Source organism: Neomonachus schauinslandi, chromosome 2, assembly GCF_002201575.2.
Source record: "Neomonachus schauinslandi chromosome 2, ASM220157v2, whole genome shotgun sequence".
Taxonomy (NCBI): domain Eukaryota; kingdom Metazoa; phylum Chordata; class Mammalia; order Carnivora; family Phocidae; genus Neomonachus; species Neomonachus schauinslandi.
Genome location: NC_058404.1, coordinates 143,505,002 through 143,529,661, shown reverse-complemented (window position 1 = coordinate 143,529,661; position 24,660 = coordinate 143,505,002). Strand labels below are relative to the sequence as shown.

General features: G+C 36.8%; 1 protein-coding gene across 1 annotated transcript in view; it reads right to left on the bottom strand.

The window, feature by feature from the left end:
- Positions 1-890: 890 nt before the first annotated feature.
- The window catches only part of CDKL2 (cyclin dependent kinase like 2), a 41,217-nt gene continuing 17,447 nt past the window's right edge, over positions 891-24,660 (bottom strand). The window contains exons 3-14 of the mRNA XM_021702345.1: positions 23,688-23,882; positions 22,988-23,166; positions 21,349-21,461; positions 19,994-20,133; positions 17,462-17,550; positions 15,326-15,461; positions 13,567-13,865; positions 12,871-12,964; positions 10,690-10,813; positions 10,341-10,447; positions 4,305-4,393; positions 891-3,003 (exon numbers count right to left, since the gene is read on the bottom strand). Of these exons, the coding sequence (XP_021558020.1) occupies positions 4,328-4,393; positions 10,341-10,447; positions 10,690-10,813; positions 12,871-12,964; positions 13,567-13,865; positions 15,326-15,461; positions 17,462-17,550; positions 19,994-20,133; positions 21,349-21,461; positions 22,988-23,166; positions 23,688-23,882 (1,542 nt within the window). The 3' untranslated portion in view covers positions 891-3,003; positions 4,305-4,327. The remainder of the gene's footprint in view (positions 3,004-4,304; positions 4,394-10,340; positions 10,448-10,689; positions 10,814-12,870; positions 12,965-13,566; positions 13,866-15,325; positions 15,462-17,461; positions 17,551-19,993; positions 20,134-21,348; positions 21,462-22,987; positions 23,167-23,687; positions 23,883-24,660) is intronic.

The window sequence follows — 24,660 nt, the reverse complement described above, 5'->3', positions numbered from 1 at the left end:
AATACAATACAAAGAATACAAAAATGCTAATTCAAAAAGATACATGCGCCCCTTTGTTTATAGCAGCATTATTTACAATAGCCAAATTATGGAAGCAGCACAAGTGTCCATCTATAGATGAATGGGTAAAGAAGTGGTATATATATATACAAATGGAATATTATTCAGCCATTAAAAAGAATGAAATCTTGCCATTTGCAACAACATGGATGGATCTAGAGAGTAGCATTAGCTAAGAGAAATAAGCCAGTCAGAGACAAATACCATATGATTTCACTCATGTGGAATTTAAGAAACAAAACAAACAAAGGGGGAAAAAAGACAAGCCAAAACCCCCCCCTTTTTTTTTAAAGATTTTTTATTTATTTATTTGAGAGAGCGAGAATGAGAGAGAGAGAGAGAGCATATGAGAGGGAGGAGGGTCAGAGGGAGAAGCAGACTCCCCACTAAGCAGGGAGCCCGATATGGGGCTCGATCCCAGGATCCCGAGATCATGACCTGAGCCGAAAGCAGACGCTTAACCGAATGAGCCACCCTGGTGCCTCAAAACAGACCCTTAAATAGAGAGCAAATAGAGGGTTACCAGAGGGGAGGTAGGTGGGGGGATGGGAGAAATAGGTGACGGGGATTAAGAGTACACTTACCATGTACTGAGTAATGTATAGAATTGTTGAATCACTATATTGTACGCCTGAAACTAACATAACACTATGTTAACTATACTGGAATTAAAATTAAAAACTTAATTTAAAAAAAGACAACTTGCCACCCCTGTATCCAGAGTTTCCAAAAAAGAATTAACAGATTATTTTAAATTTATTTGTTGAATTCCATACAATGTTGTATACATTATTTGTATGCTCTTAAATAAATGCAAATAAAACCATCTGTGGAGCTCAGTAAGATATAATATTTATTAATTGTAAAACATACATCCACACAGCAAGCCCATTTCTCTCCACCAGGACATACACATATTTCCTATTAGGTTTAATTGCATCCTTGTAAGGAGAGCAAAGTAATCTTAAACTGAAAGAATTATTTTTGGTTCAGTATCTATAGCTCCAGTTTGCAAAATCTTCTTTTTCAAGTAGTTCTGCCAAGGTTCTAACCACATATGATCCTCCAGTCTCAGCTTGCACTTACAGTAAATTATATTTAGTTCCTTAATTCTAAAGTTCACAAACTGTTTTCATAGACAAAAGATACCAAAAGCAAATATAGAAATGAAAAGGTAATTGATCTTAGATCCTCAGACATTGAGGTGATATGGTCATACTGATCTTTAAATAAAAATAACATCAAAATAAGCTGGAAAGCCACTTGGCTTTTAAGTATTGTCTGCTTCCCACACTGTACAGTCTGTTGGCAATACTTTTTAAAGTAAAAATAAAACAATATCTCAATGTGAAGCCTATTCATGCCTACACATTAATTTTGTCTAGCATGTTAGTCATACCAATCTAGTCAAACACCTGGTCAGAGGTTAAAAATAGAGCTTCAAAATCAAGACCGAATTTTAATTGAACCACCTATAGACTTCTACTTTGGAATCCCTCAATTTGCCTCCTCCTGAATGTCCTGCTCTTCTGAGGACCAAGTATCTAAAGTCAGAATTTCAATATTAAGCTCCGCAGAGTAATAGAGAAAAATGCTAGTTAAATTCTTGGGCTAAGTACCAATCAGTGCCTTTTGGAAAAAAAACAACACATTGTTAAGGCAAAAATCCCACACAAATTCTGGTCCCCTTAACACCCATTCTCTAAAACAATAAATGCCAAGTATGACCAGCACACTAGAAATCAAAAACCTAGAGCCAAACTGGCTTAAGCTTCCCACCTGAAAGTCGTGGACTGGGGCACGAGAAAAGATGTGTGGACTGTAGGTAGACAGTTTTGCCTGTTGATGAAGAACTTTCGGGAAGGCCTAAGTGTTTGAGGAAACGAGAAGACGGGAACACCTCTGGGTGCTGTCTGCTATCACCTTCAAACTATCAGCAGACAGGAGTGAAGTCCATAACAGAGGACATTTCCTTCCCAAAGCCTCTTCAGGGTGGAGTTCAACAGTAATTGGCCAAGAGAAAAGTAATCAGTCCAAGTCGGTCGGTAAGCCAGCTTCCCATCTCCTAATTCTGTATGTATATACTTCCTTTCTCAATGACAAGCATAGTCCTCAACTCGAAAGATTACCTACAAAATTCTCCTTTACCATTCTTATTTCAATCCTGTTCCTGCATGCAGGAACACTGGCACCAGAATCTTACAATAAAGAGGACTATCTAAGGTCGGAGTCACACTAAATCATTAGACATAAAAGGTTTCTTTGAGAAATTTGCATTAGTGTGGTTCTTAGAAAATCAGCAGAGAGGTCAGATTCCCATAATATAATGATCAAACATCAACAATAATCACAGAAACCAAAGACATACGTCTATCTATAGAGAGCAATTACATATCTCCTTAAAGCCTAGAAACAAGCAAGCTTTTTAAATGTATATTTATAGTTAAATTAGGGTAAAGGAAACATTTTCTCTTACTGATCCTAATTTTTTCATTTCTTCAACAGATCCTAGTTGTTATCACCTCCTCCACCAAACCCATTCCTAAATAAATGTACACGTTTATACAGATAACATAGAAAGTTCATATAACATGACCATTATAATGTTTCTTTGTCCCTTTTTAAACTCATTTTTAATCTTGGGTAATTTTAAATGCACAATCTACTAATAGTAAATATACATTCATGTAACAAGAACCATATCACTATTCTTCCATCGGATATATCTTGAAATAGCAACAGTGGACTTGAAAGGTGACAGGATATCAGTCGGGGAGGGGCTTCCTGGGAAACACTTGGAAGTCTTTGTCTTTTTTCTTCTGCAAGGCCTTTCTCAGAAAATGCAGGCAGTTCCGAAGTAAAGGACAAACCCACGAATCTCTCTTTGTAGGATATCAGCACTTTTGTGGCAAGACGATGTCATCTCAAGGGCTAAAGCAGCATCTAAAATCACAGGGGGACATATGCCCAAATGGTCTACATAAAATCTTCCTAGAAATGGATTTCTATCTCACTTGCTTCCTCACATTGAATATATTTGTAATATTGTAAGTATTACACAGTCTAAGAAAACTTCAGACCATATATATCAAAAACAAGATTTTAAAGGCAATCTTTAGGACAATTATCAACCGAAACTGTCATGTATAGCATACCATCTCCTTGTATGTAAATAATGACTAGTTTTGACAACATAGATCCAAGTTTCATAGGGGCTACAGTTTATAGAGTATGTGTAATGAGTGCATTGCAAAGACTTCTCCCAGGGCCTGGGAAGGGACCCATACCAGCGAGGAACTGAAACTAAAGACTTGTTCACTTCACAGTAAATTCACATATGATGTCACAGACGTTCCAAAGGCTTTGTGGAGGTTAACAGATTAATTCCAACAACACATTTATGAGAATGTGGGATTTTATTATCATCACATTTTACAGAGTTAATAAGATACTAAACATTGGATGACTTGTCACATAGTAAATTACCACTCAAAAGGTCCGATTTTTGTTTTTCGGTTTTTTAGTACTAAACAGTTATACTTAAAAGGAAGGCAATCCTGTTACCATTTAAAATTGACATTTAATTTTTCAAATCACTGTTGGTGTCTAGTCACTTAAGTTATTAATTTATTCTGTTTTCTTTAAAAAAACATGTGTGACATGTGTTTATCCTGTGAGTAGGTCCACAGTGGGGTGGGAAAGTGTTCCAGTGGGCCCTGTTTTCACTGTGGTGACACATGGTAAAGCCTGGAGCTTGCGGGGCCCTTTTTACTGTGGTGTTGGAGCAGGACAGTGATAAAGTCCATTAGAAGCAAAAAATAAAAATAAATAAAAGGAAGGCAATCATCTAGTATAGTGCTGATCCTTCTTTATTGGGAAAAAGATTACCAAGCAATCATTTTGTCTTTCTTGCTTTAAAAGCCCAAAGGGACAAATGACTGATAATGGAGATAAGTATATATCCTTCCACAGCACTTGTCACTGTAAATTCACATTACTGTAGCCAATAAAATATAGGAGATTAGTTTAAGAGCAAGAGATGCAAGCTCTATGAAAAGGGATTTCATCCCAGAGACAAATGCCACTTCTGGTTTTTTTTAAGTGGCACATCTCTTTCTCTATCAGGAGTTCTCATGGAATCAATCACTGGAGAATGCTTTAGCTGCAGAATTTGAACTTCAGCAAGCTATAAAATATTTCCCATGGAGGGTTACTTTGCTTTAAGTATGAGAAACCAGACATACCCAGTTCAGAACCAAAATGACTCTCAGTGCTGGTGTTCCATTCGACGCAAATCAGCCTCCGAATCATCTGACAGGGGAGATCCTGATATCTATAAGTTAATAATCAAGCATTACAGATTCTCAATAATTATGAAAGTCCCAATCCTCCCCAAATCCAAATTCTTGTTGTTCAAATATCAGATGTTTAGAATTAACTACTCATAGCTCAAGTTGTTGGCACAGAAGAGGATAATGAAGTAAAGAGATGTTATTCTTTGACCTCTTTGTTGATACATATGTTACAAGATACTTCTGACGTGCAGAGGTAGTACAAACCTGCTGCAACCCATCTCTCCTACTTACCGAACAAATAAAACCCTTTAAGAAAAATATAAAAAACAACTGAAGATTAAGGAGAGGAGTCAAAAGTTGGCAATGTGGTCCTTCACATGGGGGTCAGTTTCCAATTTTGTCTGTTTTTCACTCCTATGCCTTTGCCCAAAAAGCAGGCCCTAGTCTCAGAGTAATGAAGAAGTACAAGAGGCCAAAAGTCTGAAAGAAACTCCCTTGTTATCCCAGAGAAACCAGGAAAAAGGGTCCCTGCAAGCCAGGAAGTATGGGGGGAGAGGGATGGTCCTGGAGGGAAGAGAATTAGAGGAGGGGACCCTCTAATTCTGTGTATAGACCCACAGGAGTCTCAGCCCAGTTCCTGAAGCATGCATGCATGGGATAGCCCCACCAGCACAGCAAAGGCTTGGGAGGACTGAACTGAGATTTGAATTACCTTCACAAGTCTCTAGCTAACCCCGGAGGCACATAAGCACAGGACAGATGCAAACTAGGATATCAAAGACTTAGAGAACTGAGGTTTGAAACACTTCTCACAGGAGATAAGGCAGAATTTATAGGGTGAACAAAACTTGAATGACTGCCTGCTAAAACAAAAATTTCAATATTCTCCAGAAGATTATAAATGATTAGAACAGGACCCAGAGACTACACAACATAACATTCACGGTTTCCAAGATACAATCAAAATTATTGGCCATAAAAAGATCCAGCGGGGCACCAGGGTAGCTCAGTCGGTTAAGCATCTGCCCTCGGCTCAGGTCATGATCCCAGGGCTCGGGGATCAAGCCACTCGTCGGGCTCCCTGCTAAGCCAGGAGTCTGCTTCTTTCTCTCCCTCTGCCTGCTGCTCCCCCTGCTTGTGCTCTCTCTCTCTCTCTGTGTAAAATAAATAAATAAAATCTTAAAAAAAAAAAAAAAAAGATCCAGGAATGTGTGATCAATTCTCAAGGGGAAAGGCAATCAACAGATATCAATCCTGAAATGGCCCGGATGTTGGGACTTTATAAACTTAGATAAGTTATATAGATAGATAGGGAGAGAGAGAGAGAGAGACTTTAAAGAAGTAATATAACTATGTTACATGAGGTACAGGAAAACAAACTTGAAATGAATGAAGAAACAGGAATTCCTAGCAGAGAAATACAAGCCCAAAAAAAGAACCAAGTAGACTTTTAGGACTTAAAAATACAGTATCTGAAATTTTAAAACCTCTCTGGACGGGCTTAAATAGCAGAATGAAAATGACAAAGTGAAGAGTCAAAGAACTTGAAGATAAATCAATAGAAACTACCCAATCTGAACAGCAGAGATTAAAAAAAAAAAAAAAGATGAAGGAAAACAGAGTCTCAGGAACCTGTAGAAAATACCAAAAGGTCTCATATCTATGTCATTGGACTCTCAGAAAAAAAAGAGACAGAAAGATTATGGCACAAAAAAAATTTGAAGAAATAATGACCAAAAACTTCCCAAATTTGGTAAAAGAGGTAAGTTTATAAATCAAGAAGCTCAGCAAATGCCAAACAGTATACATTCAACGAAAACTATGCTTAGATGCATCATATCCAAGCTAATGAACACAAAAAGATAAAGATAAAATCTTGAAAACAGCTATACAAAAATGAAACATTACATACAGGCGAAAAATTCAAATGCCTAAAAATGTCCCACCAGAAATCAGAGAGATCATAAGATAAAGGAATGATGTCTCGTAGTCCTGGAAGAAAAATTTTTAAAAAGCAACCTACCAACTCAAATTCTTTATCCATTGAAAATATATTTAAGGAATGAAGGCAAAATAAAGTTATTATCAAATGAAGTAAAACTAAAAGAGTTTGTCACTCATCAAACCTGCTCTGGAAGGAATGCTAAAGAAAGTTTTTCAAGCTGAAGAAAAATGATACCAGAAAACAAAACTGTAATCTTTAAGAAAGAAGGTAAGAACAACAGAAACGGTAAGTGGTTAGGTAAATACAGAAGACTACTTTTCTCCCTTAATTGCTTAAAATATTTATGACTGTTTACAGCAAAATGTATGACCTAGTATAGTTTTCAATGTATGTAAATAAGAGACATATAATTCTAACATAAAGTCCAGGTTGAAGTAAAAGGAAATATGTTTGCAAGTTTTCTACATTTTATAAGTGGTACAATATTTACCCTAAGTACACTGTGAAAGATTAGTTATGTACATTGCAAAACCTAAAACAATCACTAAAAAAATCATACCAAGAAATATCCCCAAAAAGCCAATACTAAAAATATTCAAATACAAAAGGAGACTGGAAAGGGAAAACAAGGGAACAAACAAAAAAACAAATAATATAAAGAGCTAGATCTTATATCTATATAAGATATATATTATATATATTGTATCTATATAATATATAGACCTAGATCCAGATATATCAGTAATCACATTAAATGTTAATGGCCTAAGTATTCACTAGCAGGCAGAATTCTGAAGCTATCCCCCTAAGATTCCTGCCCCTGCTTAGTCAATCAAACTAATTTAGCTCCTGCTATGAAGCAGCTTTGCACAAGGAATTAATGTTACTAATAAGCTGACCCTCAGATAGAAAGATTATCCTGGCAGGTCCAGGATAGGCCTGGCAAACCAATCACGGGCACTCTTAAAAGCAGAAGAGTAAGTCAGAGATGAGACAGAAGGGGAGGCAAGAGAGGATCAAAGAGTCAGAAGGACTTGACCACTATTGCTAGCTTTGTAGTGGGAGAAGTAGGCCCCAAGGCAAGGAATGTGGGTAGTCTCTAGAAGCTGACAACAACCCCCAAGGGTCAGCCAGCAAAGAAACAGGGACCTCAGTCCCACAACCTCATGGAACTAAATTCTGCCAACAATCTGAGTGGGCCTGGAAATAGATTCTCCCCTAGAGCCTCCAGAAAGAAATGCAGCCCTGCAGACATCTTGATTTCGACCTGTGAGACCCAAGGAGAGAAGCAGCTATGCCCGGGCTTCTGACCCACGGAAACTGTGAGATAGGTAGTATTTTAAGTTGGTAGCAGTATATTAGCAGCAAGAGAACACCAATACACATTTCAATTAAAAGAACTGAACTGACAGAATGGATACAAAAGAAAGACCCTACTTATAGGAAACACTGTAAAATTTAAAAACAGACTGTATGAAAGTAAAAAGATATACCATGGAAACAAATAAGTATAAGTAGGCTGGAGTGGCTATCTTAATCTCAGATAAAATTAACTTCATGGCACAGAGCACTACAAGAGATAAAGTGAGACATTTCATAATGATAAAAGGAACAGTGTATCAGGAAGACAAAAACAATTATAAGTGTATATGTACCTAATAATAGAGATTTAAAATACATGAAACAAAAATAAACAGATATAAGAGAAAAATAAGTAATTCCACAGTCAGTAAAAGATTTTGACAGCACTCTTTCAGAAACTGATAGGACCAAACAAACAAAAAAATCATTAAGGACACAGAAGATCTGAAGAACACTATTACCACCTTAATCTAATTTCACATTTATAGTAGGGTATGTCTGACAACTGAAGAATATATACATTATTTTCAAGGGAACAGGTTCATTCACCAAGATAGGCCATATGCTGGGCCATAAAACATATCTCAGTGAATCAAAAACAATCAAAATCATACACAGTATATTCCCTGACCACACGGAATTAAATTACAAATCAATAATAATAAAATACTAGGGAAACCTCAAATATCTAACTATAAGACAACACATTTCTAAATAATTCCTGGGTTAAACAAGAAATTACAAGGGAACTAAGAAAATGTTTGGACTGAGTATAATGAAAATACAACATATCAAAATTTGTGGGATGAAGCTTCACCACTGCTAAGAGAAAAAAACATGTAGCTACGTGCATAGAAAAGTACATAACGGGTGTAAGTGTGTAGGAAGTGGGCGAGTGGAGACAGATTCCATGGATTATGCCATACTTTACTTACAAAGATCTATCTTACAGATGTTCCACAAGTCTATAAAAATAGACTTTTATAAATATGAAAATGTTTGTGTTAGGCACAGAAACAAAATTTGGTTCAACGTATTGATCCATACCATGAAAAGCGCAAGGCAAGTCACAGCTTCTGCCAGAAAGCCTCTTGCTTTCAGTCTCCTGTTGTTTCTCTTCCCATTCAGATCTTCCACACACACACATTCATCTTATTTTGGTATTAATTTGTGTTTTTCACTACACTTACTTTCTCCTTTAGTGTATTTTAAATACAACTGGGAAATGAACAAGTAAACTAAGAATAAAAATGCAGAACCAGTTTATAAGAGGATTAGTTCAAAGGAACAAATAAAAATTTGAAGTATGAAGGCCGCCAAAGCTTTTCTTCCATTTCATGAAACTACATTTGGTTATGTACCTCTGAAAAGTGGTTTTGAACAATAGTACACTCACAGAGAGCAAGTGAAAATTCTGCACCTTTAAAATCCACATTAAGTTTAGAAGTATAAAAGGAATTTATTGAAACTCTGTAGTTCCTAAAAGTAAAATGTGTGATGGTAATTAATCTTCACACAAAGGAATTTGTTTAGTTTTGATTATGTTGCTGCAGAAATTGTTAGCAGAAGATAAGGCAAAGTAATAGCAGTCAATAAACCTGTTTCTCAGTATCGCTGGGTAACTGTCTCTGTAATTTGTTCCCCTCAACAATATTATTCCCCTTGTTTGTAGAGCTCTACAAAATTATTTAAAGAGTAGTGGTAGAAAAAAACATCCACATAGAGACAGAGGCAACATACAGGTGCTTTCTAGGGAACAGAAATGCTTCAATAATGAGGATGCAGAATTAAATTCCAAAACAAAAGTTGTCCAGCATCAAGGAGAGGTGAGAAATCTGTAAGTGCAATGATACATATCCAAAGTTTATAACTAGTTATGGTTGGCTCAGGAAATTTAAAAGTCTGCCTGTTTTCTTAATGTGAAAATGAGTGATATGACTGTTGTTGAAGCAGCAGAAACATAAGTATTCTGAAGAATTAAGAGAAATTACAGAAAAATAATTATATATGGAAGAACCAGTCTTTAACATGCGTGGAGTGGATTGTCTTGGGGGAAAATGTCAAATAGATGATACATTTTAAAAGAATAAAAACAATTCAAGGAATGAAATATGGGTTATAACATTGGGGTTAATGCAGTGAAATACTATAAATTACCACAAAAGTTATATAAAAGCCATAGTTAAGCTTTATACACACACACACATACACACACACATGCATTTTTAATCTATAAAATAGTGATTACTGTAAGCTAATCTATATATAGAAAATGTCTATATAAATATACATGTAATAAAGGTACTGAGGGCAATGAACAGTAAGAAAAAATTTAACAAACAAAATGGTATAGATCCTACCAATAAATGTGCCCAATCCTTAAAAGCAAACTTTCCCTAAGCTAGTTTAATAAGGAATTATGAGACCCAAGTTCTATCCAACCAAGAGAGGATTTCTGGGGCACCTGGGTGGCTCAGTCTGTTAAGCGACTGCCTTCAGCTCAGGTCATAATCCTGGAGTCCCGGGATCGAGTCCTGCATCAGGCTCCCTGCTCAGCGGGGAGTCTGCTTCTCCCTCTGACCCTCCTCCCTCTCGTGCTCTCTGTCTCTCATTCTCTCTCTCGCAAATAAATAAATAAAATCTTTAAAAAAAAAAAAAAAAAGAGAGGATTTCTGTACCTGATGTAATGCGATACTGGGCGTGTGCAAGTCAATAGTGGCCAGAGAAGGAATTCGAGATTCTGAAAGATTTTTGTTCTCTTTCCTTATTAACCTGGAATTTCGAGCTAAATAAAAATAACCATAAACACAGTGAAAAAATTAGACATTTTTTTAGCTTTTCCACATTCTGAATCTGTCCCTCAGTGTGTACTCAGTGTACACATTTACTTACATACATCTGTACATATTTACATAAATATGTAAAGTTACTCTAATTTTTATATTTAGTATTTTGTTAGTTTATTTAACATACATTTTCAATAATGTATACAAAAAGGCTGAAAAAGTAAAAGCATTATAAACATACCTATGCCTTCCAAGGCTCTTAGTTCAGGGAGATGATTATAGTTTAGTTCAGGCAAACGGACATCTGTCTTAGAGTATTCCCTTCTTTTCTTATTTGCCTGAAGTAGGCTCTTTTCACTAGTGACCTAATATCAGAATGATTAACACAAGTGAATTAGCTTCCAGGTAAGCTTGGCTTGCCCCTTTTGTAACTAATATATTGATATCCTAAACTTTAGGAATTTAAGAATAACACAAAACTTCAGAAGTCCTGCAATGAGCTTTTGAGTTTCTTTAATTGGATGTTTCTTCTTGTTCTCTGAATAGAGTAAGTGTTAAGGCTCTTGGTTCAAATCAGTTATAAAATAATTAGTTCAAAAGAACTATCTGTAAGTACAAAAAAAATAATGAATTCAAACTACTAGATTTACATATTCAAAGAGTGACAAATAAAATATATAAGAGATGCTTATAATAATACATTATTCACATCTCAGAATTAGAGCATGAGGCAGGGGAGAGGGCTATTGGTCTTCAACCCAGATGTTGAAGAAAGTTTAGGCTTAACTCTGCCTCCATTAATTTTCATCAAGAAGAGACTCAAGTGTGTCTTCTCCCCACTAATCTCTACCTCCTCTCTTGACTGCCTCTTAAAAATAAGGATAAACAGAAATAAGATCTACAATTAACAGACAGCCTTGATTATGCAATGCCTGAAAGAAAGCCGACATCAATTCCAGCAACGTGGTATTGAGCCAGCTACTCTGAAAAGCCTTGCTGATCAAAGTAATCTGCCAAAGCAGACCAAGAATGTAAAACACAAAAATATCTACAGAGAAATCAGTAGGGTGTGGAAGAAAAGGGAAGTACTATGGTTATAGAAATTGTGGGCCAAGAATAATAAAAAAAACAAATGCAATGCCCAAATCATGAGAGATATGAAAAGAAGGCTATATTTTTCAGACTGAGGATAATGAGAAGGGTAGAGGAGGGAAATCTGGGAGAAAAATACTCCTTTGGGAACACATCCACACCTCCCATTCCCTGGCAGAAGAATTAATTCACCACATTCCTTAAACATCTTCTATGTGCTAGACACTGTATTAGGTATAGGGTAGAGCTGTAAGGAAGGAAACAAACAAAACACATATTTCTGCCTCGGAAACTTACATTTAGTTGGGAGAGACAGACAATATATAAATAAGTGAATATAGAGGCTGTTAGGTGTATGCAATGGGAAAAAATTAAGCAAGGAGAGAGGATAGAGAGTAATGGGAGACAAAATGAGTTCAAATATTAGGGAGGACCTCACAATAGGCTTCATGTAAGCCAAGGAGGAGAAAAAGCAAATTCTTTGGATTATTGGGGGAAAGAATGTTCTAAAGCAGAGGAAATAACAAGTGCAAAAGCCCAAATGTAGGAGCATGTCTGGTCACGTTCGATGAATACAAGGAAATCAGTGGGTTGGAATGGATTGATCAAGAATGAGAGTAGCCGGAATGGAATAAAGGGATGAGGAAGTCAATCAGGGATTTCCAGGCCCTGTCAAGGACTTTGGTCTTTATTCAGAGATGACAAGACAATGGAGGGTTTTGAGTGGAAGAATAATGATGATTTAAGTTAACTTTAAAAAGAAGCATTCTGGCAGCTATGTTGAGCATAATAACACTCCTCTGAATCTTCAGAAGACCTCTGAACCTTGTACATGATTCCACTATTATAATCTGTCACTGTTTGAATATGTTGATCCTAAACTAGACCATGAGCTCCTTGAAGAGAAGGATTTGATTTATCGATCTCCAGTGTCTCATATATAATACATAATAAATTTTTGTAAATGAATAAATAGAATACTTTCACCAAAAATCTGGCATGAGTGAGGTACAATTTATCTTGTCACCTACTCTACAAAAGAACCTATCACCAAGTATTAAGAAAATGTAGTATTACCAAAAAAATTAAAGCAGATGTCATTTAAATAATATCTTATATTTAAACTTCTAGACTTGCAAAACTTACTTAAACTTTAAGATTTTCACATTTCTGATTATGACAGGTTGGGATGATATACATATAATTAAGGTTCCACTTTATGATATGTCTCCAAATAAAAGACTCAGTTCTTCGCTATTATATTTAAAATGAGTGGAAGTCTAGAAATGACTAATGCTTGCTCTTCTACCACTGGGAATAGTTCACTTACTGATGAGGTCACATTAATATTATAAATGCCTGATGGAGAATGTTTATTTGGTTTAACAAATGGAATACAATACTTCTTGGTTTTCTCATCCACTCTGTAACAACAACAAAAAATTTAAGTTAGAACCAGCGGTAATTATTTTTCAAGCACAAAACCAAAACCAAATGACACAAAACCAAGCGACCTGCAGTTTAATCAGCATTTACTGCCTGTTCTTAAATACACAATGAATATAGATCTGGTGAAACATTCTGTCCTTTGCCGCTACCCTCATGCCTCCCACCTAGCTCCCAATTCCAACCAAATAAATTACTTTCCTTCCAGCAAAATTTCCAAAATAAGCTTCTTTGGACCACCAAACTCCCACAGCCATACCATGTAGCAGCAGACACTTAAAACCAATTACTGCTTTTATTATGATAACCTCCTTTCACATTTTTAGACTAAATAGTTGTAAAGCTTCTTCACCTTAAACAGTACACAATCCTTCTTTCTTAATACTCAGGTGAGTTTTTTTTAATCAAATGCTAGTAATTTTCATCACGTAGGCCAAAAGGCTTTTGAAACAGAATCCTGACAAGAAAGAAGAGCACCCAGAAGCCTGAAACTAACATAATATGGCTGAATTGACAAACACTTGCAATTTGCAAACATACCCTTTAAACAACTCTTTGTTCTTATTTTCCTAATTCATACCTGTAACTCGGAACTCCTGCGATAGTCACCATTCCAGAATTAATACCGGGAGCCACCCCAGCAAGGCTGTGCGCAAGGCGAGGGATTGCCACGCCCGGACTTCTAGAGTGGTCCACACTGCCATCGCTGCAATCTCGGAGGTTGGTAGGAGGCACCGTTCTGAGGTGGCTCATCCCATTGTCAGGGAGACAGCTCGTATTTGAAGCTCGACTGACTTTTTCAACCTTTTCTCCATCCATTTTTGACCCTTTTATTTTAAATACTTTAGAATCCTTAATTTTGGGATCAGCATTGGTATCCTGACCATTAATAAAAATGTTAATAACAGTATGTCAAATATACTGCAATAAACAAAATATATTGCCTTTGCTAAAAAAAAAGTTAAGAACATTAATGATCTGAGGAGAATGAAAAATCATCTCTTCCTATAAAGAATTTGTCAACCAAAGCAAAATTCCATAAATACCACCTTACTGTGCTCCTGTTTTCTTTATTCTATCTATAGAATTAAAATTAAACCCAGGATTCTTGGTCAGACATGTATTTTGAATAAAAATGCAGGGGCGCCTGGTTGGCTCAGTCGTTGGGCATCTGCCTTCGGCTCAGGTCATGATTCCAGGGCCCTGGGATCGAGCCCCGCATCGGGCTCCCTGCTCCACGTGAAGCCTGCTTCTCCCTCTCCCGCTCCCCCTGCTTGTGTTCTCTCTCTCTTGCTGTGTCTCTCTCTGTCAAATAAATAAATAAAATCTTTAAAAAAATTTTAAAAATAAAAAATAATAAAAAATAATGCAATTCACGGGGCACCTGGCTGACTCAGCCAGTAGAGCATGCAACTCTTGATTTCAGGATTGTAAGTTCGAGCCCCACGGTGGGTGCAGAGATTACTTAAAAATAAAAAGTCTCTAAAAGAAAAAGAAATGCAATTCACACTAGCATCAGATTAATATGATACATACATATAGCAAATTTATATATATATTTCAGTAGAAAAAAATGTGAAAGAGGAACGAAGTACGCCCACTTTTGTTCTTATATATCTAAAGTACAAATTGAAATATAAAATTGATAACTCCTTCTTCTTTCAGTTCACTTGAGAAACTGGGAGTGGGTTGGCAGTGGACTTGAATTACCTCACCAAGAACAGATTCTGGATAACCTACCTGCAAAAGTAAACTTCAAATAATTTGAATATCAATTTTAAAATGCTCTATACAAAATTTTTAAAGTGATCTTTTTCTCTCCTATCACTTAAGGAAAAAAATGGTTTGTGTCCATGTGTTTACATGTAGCACAAGTATCTAAATGTTCTTAGATGAATATAATTTCCTGACAAGACCTATTGCACAGTCTGATACACAGTAGGCACTCAATACATGATATGTTAAGACAGTTTTTGAAAAGGGAATGTCTAAAAAGAAGATAACATTTTTACAACTAATCTAAAAGTTAACGTGTTCACCACTCAGAAAACCTTTCTTCATCTTCATTTTTTAACTCCAAAAATTTAAGGATAAACTAAATCTAAAACTGAATATACACTGAAGCACCTGGGAGGCTCAGTTGGTTAAGCGTCTGCCTTCGGCTCAGGTCATGATCCCGGGGTCCTGTGTCGGGCTCCCTGCTCAGCAGGGAGTCTGCTTCTCTCCCTGCCCCTTCCAACCCCCGCCCCTTGTGCTCTCTCTCTCTCTCTCTCTCTCAAATAAATAAATAAATAATCTTAAAAAAAAAACCTTAATACACATTAAGACATGGTCATTACCTGTACCACAAGTGTTTTTCTCTCTTCACATAAGGAATCATCTTTTTCCTTTTCCTTCTTTCTGTTTTGGGATTTTTTAGATAAAGAAATATTTCTGGCATCTTTCTGTACTTTCAATTGTAATTCCTGAGAAAATCTACATAAAAATACATTTGTCAATTCAATAAAATTGCATAAAACAGATAAATCTAGAAAAAAATTCATTTTCAAGGTATTTATTTTTAAAAATTGAGTATTAAGGGACACCTGGGTGACTCAGACAGTTAAGCATCTGTCTTCAGCTCAGGTCATGATCCTGGAGTCCCAGCCCCACATCTGGCTCCCTACTCAGCGGGGAGTCTGCTTCTCCCTGTCCCTCTGCCCCTCCCCCTGCTCCTTCTCTCTCTCTCTCTCTCTCACTCACCCTCTCTCTCAAATAAATAAATAAAATCTTTTTTAAAATTGAATATTAAACTAGAGTATGGGGGCACCTAGGTGGTTCAGTTGGTTAAGCGGCTGATCTTTGGCTCAGGTCATGACCCCAAGGTCCTGCGTTCAAGCCCAGCATTGGGCTCCCTGCTCAGCAGGGAGTCTGCTTCTCCCTTTCCCTCTGCCCCTCCCCCCTGCTCCTACACTCTCTCCCTCAAATAAATTAAATCTTTAAAAATAAAAAAAAGAAAAGGAATTGTGTGAGTATTTGAAATACAAACTATACTAGCCACTTTATTCATGGAATATTTTTATTTAAAGACTGACAGAAAACTACTACAGTTATTCAGACTTGGGGTATTCCGCAGACTTTTTTTTTTTTAATGAAGAAGGGAAAGCAACAGGTAATATTTGTGTTAATGATAAAATTCAAATTTTTATGCAAAATTAGAATTCTGTTAAACTTGTGTCCACTACTGTGACCTTAACAGATTCCCAATACTTAAAAAGACTTTTCTGATGACAGAGAATGTGGCTTTTTGATACCATATAATGAAACATGTTATCATTTTAAAGATCTACATTATTTAACAAAACAATATTTTCCAAATGACTCATAATGATGTTACAAAAGCATGCATGGGTAAAAGATCTATTCAAAGTGCAAGTTAGAGGGGCGCCTGGGTGGCTCCGTCGTTTAGCGTCTGCCTTCGGCTCAGGTCATGATCCCGGGGCCCTGGGCCCGAGCCCCGCCTCGGGCTCCCTGCTCGGCAGGAAGCCAGCTTCTCCCTCTCCCACTCCCCCTGCTTGTGTTCCCTCTCTCGCTGTGTCTCTAATCTGTCAAATAAATAAATAAAATCTTTAAAAAAAAAAAAGTGCAAGTTAGACAAATGGATTTTAATGTAACAGGGTAAGAAAAGTTCACTGATATGTTTCAGATTCCACAACGCAACCAGCCTTTAAGAAACTACCACTGTCAAGTTTTGGTATAGTATCACAGTTTTGGGTATGGCATCGATAAAGAATACTCACAATTATCTAAAAGGGCTATTAAAATACTCTTCCATTTTGCAACTATATATCTGTGTGAGGCCAAAGTTTCTTCATACATCTCAACCGAAAGAACATATCACAACTAACTGAATGCAAATGCAAATATGAGAGCCGGGGTAGCTTTTATTAAGCTAAAGATTAAATCGAGTTGCCAAAATATAAAGCACTGTCATTGCCCCTCATCTCACTATCTTTGGTTTTGTCAGCTGCACGGATGCCAGCAGCTGGGGCAGCACAGGAGCCCACGCCGGCAGCTCTGGCGCACCCAGGTTGGGCCCAGCAAGGTCCCAGCACAGCAGTGGCAACAGCGTCGTGGGACTGGCTGTGGTGTGAGGTCAGGGGCAACGGGAGACGGCACCTTTGCAAATGCATCAGTACCCAAGATGATGGCATCTCACAGCTGGCAGCAACATACTAATCAGTGACCTGAGGGGTAGATGTCTCCAGTGGGACACAGAAAGAAAAGCACGAAGTGACTGCTTCACGAAAACCAAGATCCCTAATTTAGTGAATTCAGGGGGCCACTTCTAGGCACTGCATAATTGCTAAGGGTGAATAGAGGTAGGGTTGTAAATATTTGAGATCCTATAAAAGCAGGTGGGTAGAGAAATAAGAGAATACCCTTACTTTAACTCTAGGATGGGGTGCCCCAGAAAACATGAGTCGGTACCATACCTCTCAGCAAATCCATCCATATGAAAGAAATCATGATGGAGGAGCTCAGCACAGAAGGGTCTTTTGTCTGGGTCAATATGTAAGCATTTCTGGAAAACCAAGGAATATACACAGCTCATATCAATGAAAAACTGCCTACATTTAGATTTCTAAATATAGAAAAATAGAAAATTGGGGTGCCTGGGTGGCTCAGTTGGTTAAGCATCTGCCTTCAGCTCAGGTCATGATCCCAGGGTCCTGGGATTGAGTCCTGCATCGGACTCCCTGCTTAGCGGGGAGCCTGCTCCTCCCTCTGCCCCTCCCCCCTCCCCCCTGCTCATGCTCTCTCTTTCTCTCTGTCTCTCAAATAAATAAATAAAATCTTTGAAAGAAAAACAGAAAATTGCTCTTTATGGTCAATGAATTTTAAAAGCACATAATAAATGATAAAGAATAAAGAACAAATCTAGACCATGACCACCAATGGTTGCTAATATCACAAAAAGAAAGACCACCAGATGTAGTCTTGCCAAAAATCAACCTGATTCAGATCAAGCTCTAGTTCTATTATGAGTTTATAAGAAATACAGGACAGGGAGGAACATAAAAGCTATACTATGTGGAAAATTCTAAGGGTCAAACCACCTATTTTCTTTATCAAATAAATGGCAAGGTTTAAACAAAAAAGAAAGAGATGAATATGAGCTTGTAAATTAAGATATATCAACCAATTGTGATCTACAGATGTCATGTAGATCCTAATTCAAACTATAAAAAGAAATTATGAGAAAATCAATGAAACTTTGAGCATTGGCTAGAAGTTTTATAATATTAGGGAATTATTGTAAATTTTTAAAATTTAAAGCCCTTGCAGAATGGAAGGGAAAGGGCCTATTCTGTGTATATTACTGTGCCGGATAATTTACATTATTTTATTTTAATGCAGGTCTTGTTCTGATTTATTGGAACCACTCAATGCCAATAAAAATAGAAGGAACTCAATAAATCGCTTTAAGTGAACAAGAAAAGTTCTACAAATAATTAAGGTATTTATAAGTGAAATAGTATCTGGGATTTGGTTCAAAATACTACAGAAAACAAAGTTGAGGAGGGTGAAGATAGGTAAAAGATTGTCAAAAGGTTGTTAATTGCTGTAGCTAGATGATAAGTACACAAGGGTTCATTATACTACTATATTCTTTCTTTTCTATATTTGAAATTTTCCATTATAAAATGTTTAAAAGTTATATAATTCTGTTATAAGGGACATAAATTGGATAATAGTTTTACCTTAATTCCCTTTAAATCTCTATAGACATCATAAAGCTGGTCTCAATAAAAAATATTTGAATCTGTTAGAAGATTATGTAGAAAAGTAGACATATATTCTTCTAAGAACTTGTTATAATTTTTTATAAGCTTACTAAACTTTTTTTAACAACTCGTTTAAAAATTTTAAAAAGCAAAAAACATCTTGCGAAAATGTCATATGATCCTCGTGTTTCAGATATACTGTACTTATTTTATCAATACTTCAAGAGAGTCCAAATTAATAAGAATTTTTTTTATTTTATTATGTTATGTTATTCACCATACATCATTAGTTTTTGATGTAGTGTTCCATGATTACAATTCCAAAGGTCCAGTAAGAATTTCCCTAATATCTTCCTCAAAGACAAGGCAAAGGTGATGATCTTTTATTTGTTAAGTTCACTTAGTGAAGCCAGTGGCTAAGCAACAGCCTCTTTAACAAGATAGTACAGGTCAAGATCTTATGCCCTATATTTTAATATTTTGCTACTTCTTTTCCTTTCTTTTTCTTTCCTTATCCCACTTGTCTTCTCTTTTCCACTTGCATAGGCTTACATCTTAAGTGTTAAACATATTGTTGTGAGGATGTTTTCACACTTAAAACATGCCAGATAACAACAGTAAATGGTTTCTTAACACAAGTAAATTTTTCAGGCCTTTCTCTCTGAAGATCCCCCTGCCAAATTATTTAAACTCTTTCTTTATGTACAAAAATTAAAATCAGGGGCGCCTGGGTGGCTCAGTCAATTAAGCCTTCGGCTCAGGTCATGATCACAGGGTCCTGGGATCAGAGTCTTACATCAGGCTCCCAGGGAGCCTGCTTTTCCCTCTCCCTCTGCCACTACCCCTGCTTGTGCTCTCTCTCAAATAAATAAAATCTTTAAAAAAAAATTAAAATAAACAGAAGGGTGTCTGGCTGGCTCAGTCAGTGGAGCATGCAACTCTCGATCTGCAGGTTGTGAGTTTAAGCTCCAAGTTGGGCTTAGAGCCCACCGGCCAAAAAAAAAGGCGGCAGGGGTGGGGGGCCTCCTGGCTGGTTCAGTCGGTAGAGCATCGACTCTTGATCTCAGGGTCATGAGTTTGAGCCCCATGTCAGGGGTAGAGTTTACTTAAAATTAATTAATTTAATTTAATTAAATCAATATTGAAATTGTTGACCTAAAAGATCAGCTAGACAAGAATAAGAGAAAACCAAGTCTCTATAATATAAATTCACTATAAGAAAGTAAACAGTATGATTACCTTTGCTAAATCTATCACAACTTCAGAGAGCTTGGGATAGCGTCTTTCAAGAGGTTCTGTTTCCTTGATTTCCGGCAACCTTACTCCAGCAAACACAGGATTTTTATAAAACAGCTCCTGATGTCTTGGAATTAGATTACCTGGAAGTGAGAATAGCACATATCTCTGTCATTATACATCATGATAGAAAGAGCAAAGAAATGGGTAAAGTGGATTGGACAAAAGAGTGGAATACTACTTATGGACTCGGGGCTCTCTCAGCATGCAAAATCAACCAAAACAGTGTTCTTATGGTGGTGGCACCCGGCAATCTTCATAGTGGTGTTAATGCAAGTTAACTCAAGAAAATTAACATTCTTATCTCAACCTACTCATTTAGAAAATTCACAAGCCACTATATATAGAACTGAAATCATAAGGGAGCACAGATAAAGGACAAGTAAAGAACATTTTATAATTTTTTAGATATAAGTACCAACACTTCATTTCTAACAACAAAGCTTAAAGTGCTGTCCAAAACAATGAAAATATCATTAGTCATATGATCCGAATCTAATCTAGATAAATCAGTTCCACCCTTTAAGAATTTAATTTTAAAATTAAGATTAAATTGTTTTAATTTTTTTTAATTAAAATTGTTTTAAAAATTCTTAAATCTACTGATTTTGTACCTGTGTCTAAGGTCTGATTTGAGCACTTTTATCTTTTTCTTCAATTTTAGTACCTACTCTAGTGTAAAATATGAAAATTCTGCTGTAAGAACCTATTGAATTGTTTATTGAATTTCTACCCTGGAAACTTAAAATCCAATAGTTAAATAAATCAAGTATTTTCCCATTATTTCCATTTTCCAAGTCCCATCTATGAACATGAAGTTGATATTTCAACAAATGTAAGAAGACTTTGATAGTCTAGCTTTAAAATTCTGTCCAAAGCACTAAGATTAAACTACCTAGGAAGTCTCTGTGTCTCTCAGTTTGAAGGAGAGGATGAGGGTAATAGTCATATTACAGCAAACGCTTGCTAGCCCCAGGAAAATAAATCATCATTTGCATCCTCTACATGTGATTTACTGAGTGCAAAAGTACAGAAAAAATTTACAGTCTTTGCTCTTTTCTTTGTGGGGAGTGAGACAGGAGGGTGGATGAGAGCACGAATAAGACCATACGTCAGACAGGCCAAAGCCAGACTGAGAATGAACTAATATAGACAGATAGATGAGATTTTCCTATCTGCTCCCTGCTGCCACTTAAAACACATACCATCTTTAACATACCGACAACTTGTAAAACCAAGACGAGCAAAAACATAAGGGAAAAACCTCTAAAATTTAAAATGCAGATGTATAATCTTACCTAAACACATCATAATATGATATAGCTGATCAATATCAGAATCTCCAGGAAAAAGGGGTTCCCCCATGAGCATTTCAGTCACCAGACAACCAATGGCCCACACATCAACAGCCCTGGAATAGAAGAAATGTGGTATAAAATCTGGCATCCTACTATGTTTATTGTCACTGAGTCTGTTCTGCATATTACTACTTGGTATTTTGGGTACTGAGAACAGTAGTAGTAGCAAGCTTTAAATTACCCATAAAAATACATTTCCCTATAAACTTCAAGTACTAATTCCCAATTTTACCCAAGTCAAATTTTCAGGAACTTCAATTATGTGACATAAGTGGGAAAAGGCTTCTGAAAAGTCAAAATCTTTATTATGTGTACTTTATTCTGGAAATAAGCCTTCTGGGTTTCCATTCAGAGCCTATTTGTTCTTTGTTTACACGTAACTCTAACAAGGTTGATCAGTCTATCCCACCATACACTGAAAACAGCATCCCAGAGGTTGTCGGTGACACATTCAGTAACAAGAAGGAGAACTGATAGTAACAGGGGAAAAAAATAGAAGAACCGTCTTAAAAATCAGTCACAAGAATTTAATGGGCTGGTGTCCTTAGCATAGGGATAACTACCTTGAAATTTCTCTCTTTTTTTTAAGATTTTATTTATTTATTTCACAGAGAGAGAGAGAGAGAGAGCACAAGCAGGGGGAGCAGCAGGCAGAGGGAGAGGGAGGAGACTCTCCGCTGAGCAGAAAGCCCAACGACAAGGGGCTCGATCCCAGGACCCCGGGATCACGACCTGAGCTGAAGGCAGATGCTTCACCGACTGAGCCACCCAGGCACCCCTACCTTGAAATTTCTTAAGGTCAGAGCTGAATTATAAAATGGTACAGGGGCGCCTGAGTGACGCAGTAAGTTAGGCGTCCAACTCTTTGTTTCGGCTCAGGTCATGATCTCAGGGTCGTGAGATCCAGCCCTGCATTAGACTCCATGCTCTGCACAGAGCCTGCTTAAGACTCTCCCTCTGCCCCTGCCCCCTCTCTGAAGTAAATAATTTTTCAAAAAAATAAAATAAAATGGTACAAAACTTACAGTATAACAATAAAATGAGAACTGAGAGTAATCAAGAAAATATTAAATGATGTGTGCACTGAAAACACAGAAAATACAGAAAACATTTTAGAAAGATTTCTACCCAAAGCAGTAGAAGTTACCATCCCTTCTACTCTGAAGAATTCGTTCATGCAGATAATTCATGTTTTAAAAACACTTCACTCAATTATGTTTCCACCCCAATTTGCCCGCTCCACCTTGCCTCATTCCTACAGTGTCAGACTTATCCAACGTTCCCTCTCTTTACAAGTGATAAACATACCTATTTCCGACCCATCGTAAAACACAGACCACTTACTCACCTTGATTTCCCTACCTTTAAAATAAGTATGCTTTCCCCAACTCACTGCACAAAAAAAAACCTTTAAAGGAGAAGCACCAAAAAGAACAAGTCACCTTATAAAGCTCCCTAAATGCAAAACTTCCTTTCAGTGTTAGAGGGATCTTTTATTATATTAGAAACATTCCATTTTATCAAGAAAAAAGTATTAAATCTGCCCTCCCTGCCCTCCACTCCCTTGTTGATATCTTACTTGCCATACTTGACATCACCAACCAATAGTTCTGGAGCTCTGTACCATCGGGTTGCCACATAATCAGTATAAACTTCCCCAGGGGCTGCCAATGTTCGCGCAAATCCAAAATCACACAACTTGACAACGCCAGACTGGGAGACTAATATATTCTCTGGCTTTATATCTCTGTGTATGATCTAAGAAAAAAAAACAATATGACACATATGGGCACATCAAGTTAGGCAAATTATTTTTTGAGCACCTGCCATGTGCAGGGTACTGTTTTTGTCCCTATGATGAATACAAATAAAAGCATATAAAATTGTTCCTGGCTTTAAAGTAACTGGGACCTGGCTAGGCAAGAAAGGACACTTATGCTTGAAATTTCACTTAAACAATCAAAGATATTGGATGAAATATATATTACTAAACACCAAATCAATTGTTCTATTAATGACTACTCTCAAGACTAACGGAGTAAGGCTATCACTGAACACTAGAGTGGTCATGGAAAATTTTTATGAAAGGAGTGCCTTCTAATATAGGTCTCTAATACTACGTGCGACCTGGATAAATATAGAAATGGAAGGACAATCCGAGTGAAGGAGAGTAAAAGAGCGAAGCCTGGTCCAAACTTCAGGCTAGGCAAGTGTCTCATTAAGTATGGTCTCTGGTAAGTTAATCATTGGCAAAATAATTATTTAAACTAAATACTTACATTGTGACTGTGACAAAATCCAATTCCATTAATAATCTGAAACAAATACTTTTGAACCAGTTGGTAGTCTAATCCATTGGGAAAGAGCTCCAAGTCATCAAGAATTGTATGGTCAACAAATTCAAAGACTAGGTACCATCGTTTTTTTTTCTTACACACTTCCAACAGATTCACCAGATTTTCATGCCTCAGTTGCTGTTGTAAAAAAAAATGCAAAATCATTTTTACAACATTGAATTATTTAGCAATCAGTCACAATCTAAAATCTTAGCATAAGAAAAACATATAAATAAAATTCATGAACAGTATAAATTGTTAAAAGAATATTCTTGTTTTTCAATTATAGTCAAAAGACCATACTGCCCTATTCTCCTCTCAAAGAACACAATAAAACCAATGAGAAAAAAAAATGTAGCTCCATCTTTGATGAAACTAAGCAGGATCTATGACCCTACCCACAACAAATGAGGTGGGACTGCCAAATGTAGTCAAGGTCAAAACAGAAGTTTAGGAAGCTACCAAGAGATGGCCTGTGGCTAAAAAGCTGGGAGAGCAGAGTAATCCAAAATTGGTGACATACCCTGAAAAGGAAAAAAAAAAACAAAAAACTCCTTCTTTGATAAAATAGGAACAAGATTCATGGGCTGTCAGTGAAAGCAACCCTGGAACTGAATGGTACCAAGGAACAGCAGGGAAGTGAGGCCTGAATAATCACACAGAAACTCCTCCGCTGGAAGCAATCTCTTGGTGAGGCCAAATGGAAGGCAAAATAACTCATTATGAACAAACCAGCAAATGCAAGGATAACAGAAGTCAATCCCACAAATCAGGCTTGCATTGTAAGGAACATTGTGAACCATGTTGGATTCCTGCTAGCCTGGAACAAGATCACAGTTTCTCCCCCAAATGAACCTTCTACAGATAGCTAGTCCAGGAAGGGCTTACTTTGTTACAAGATAAGAAACAATCAAAA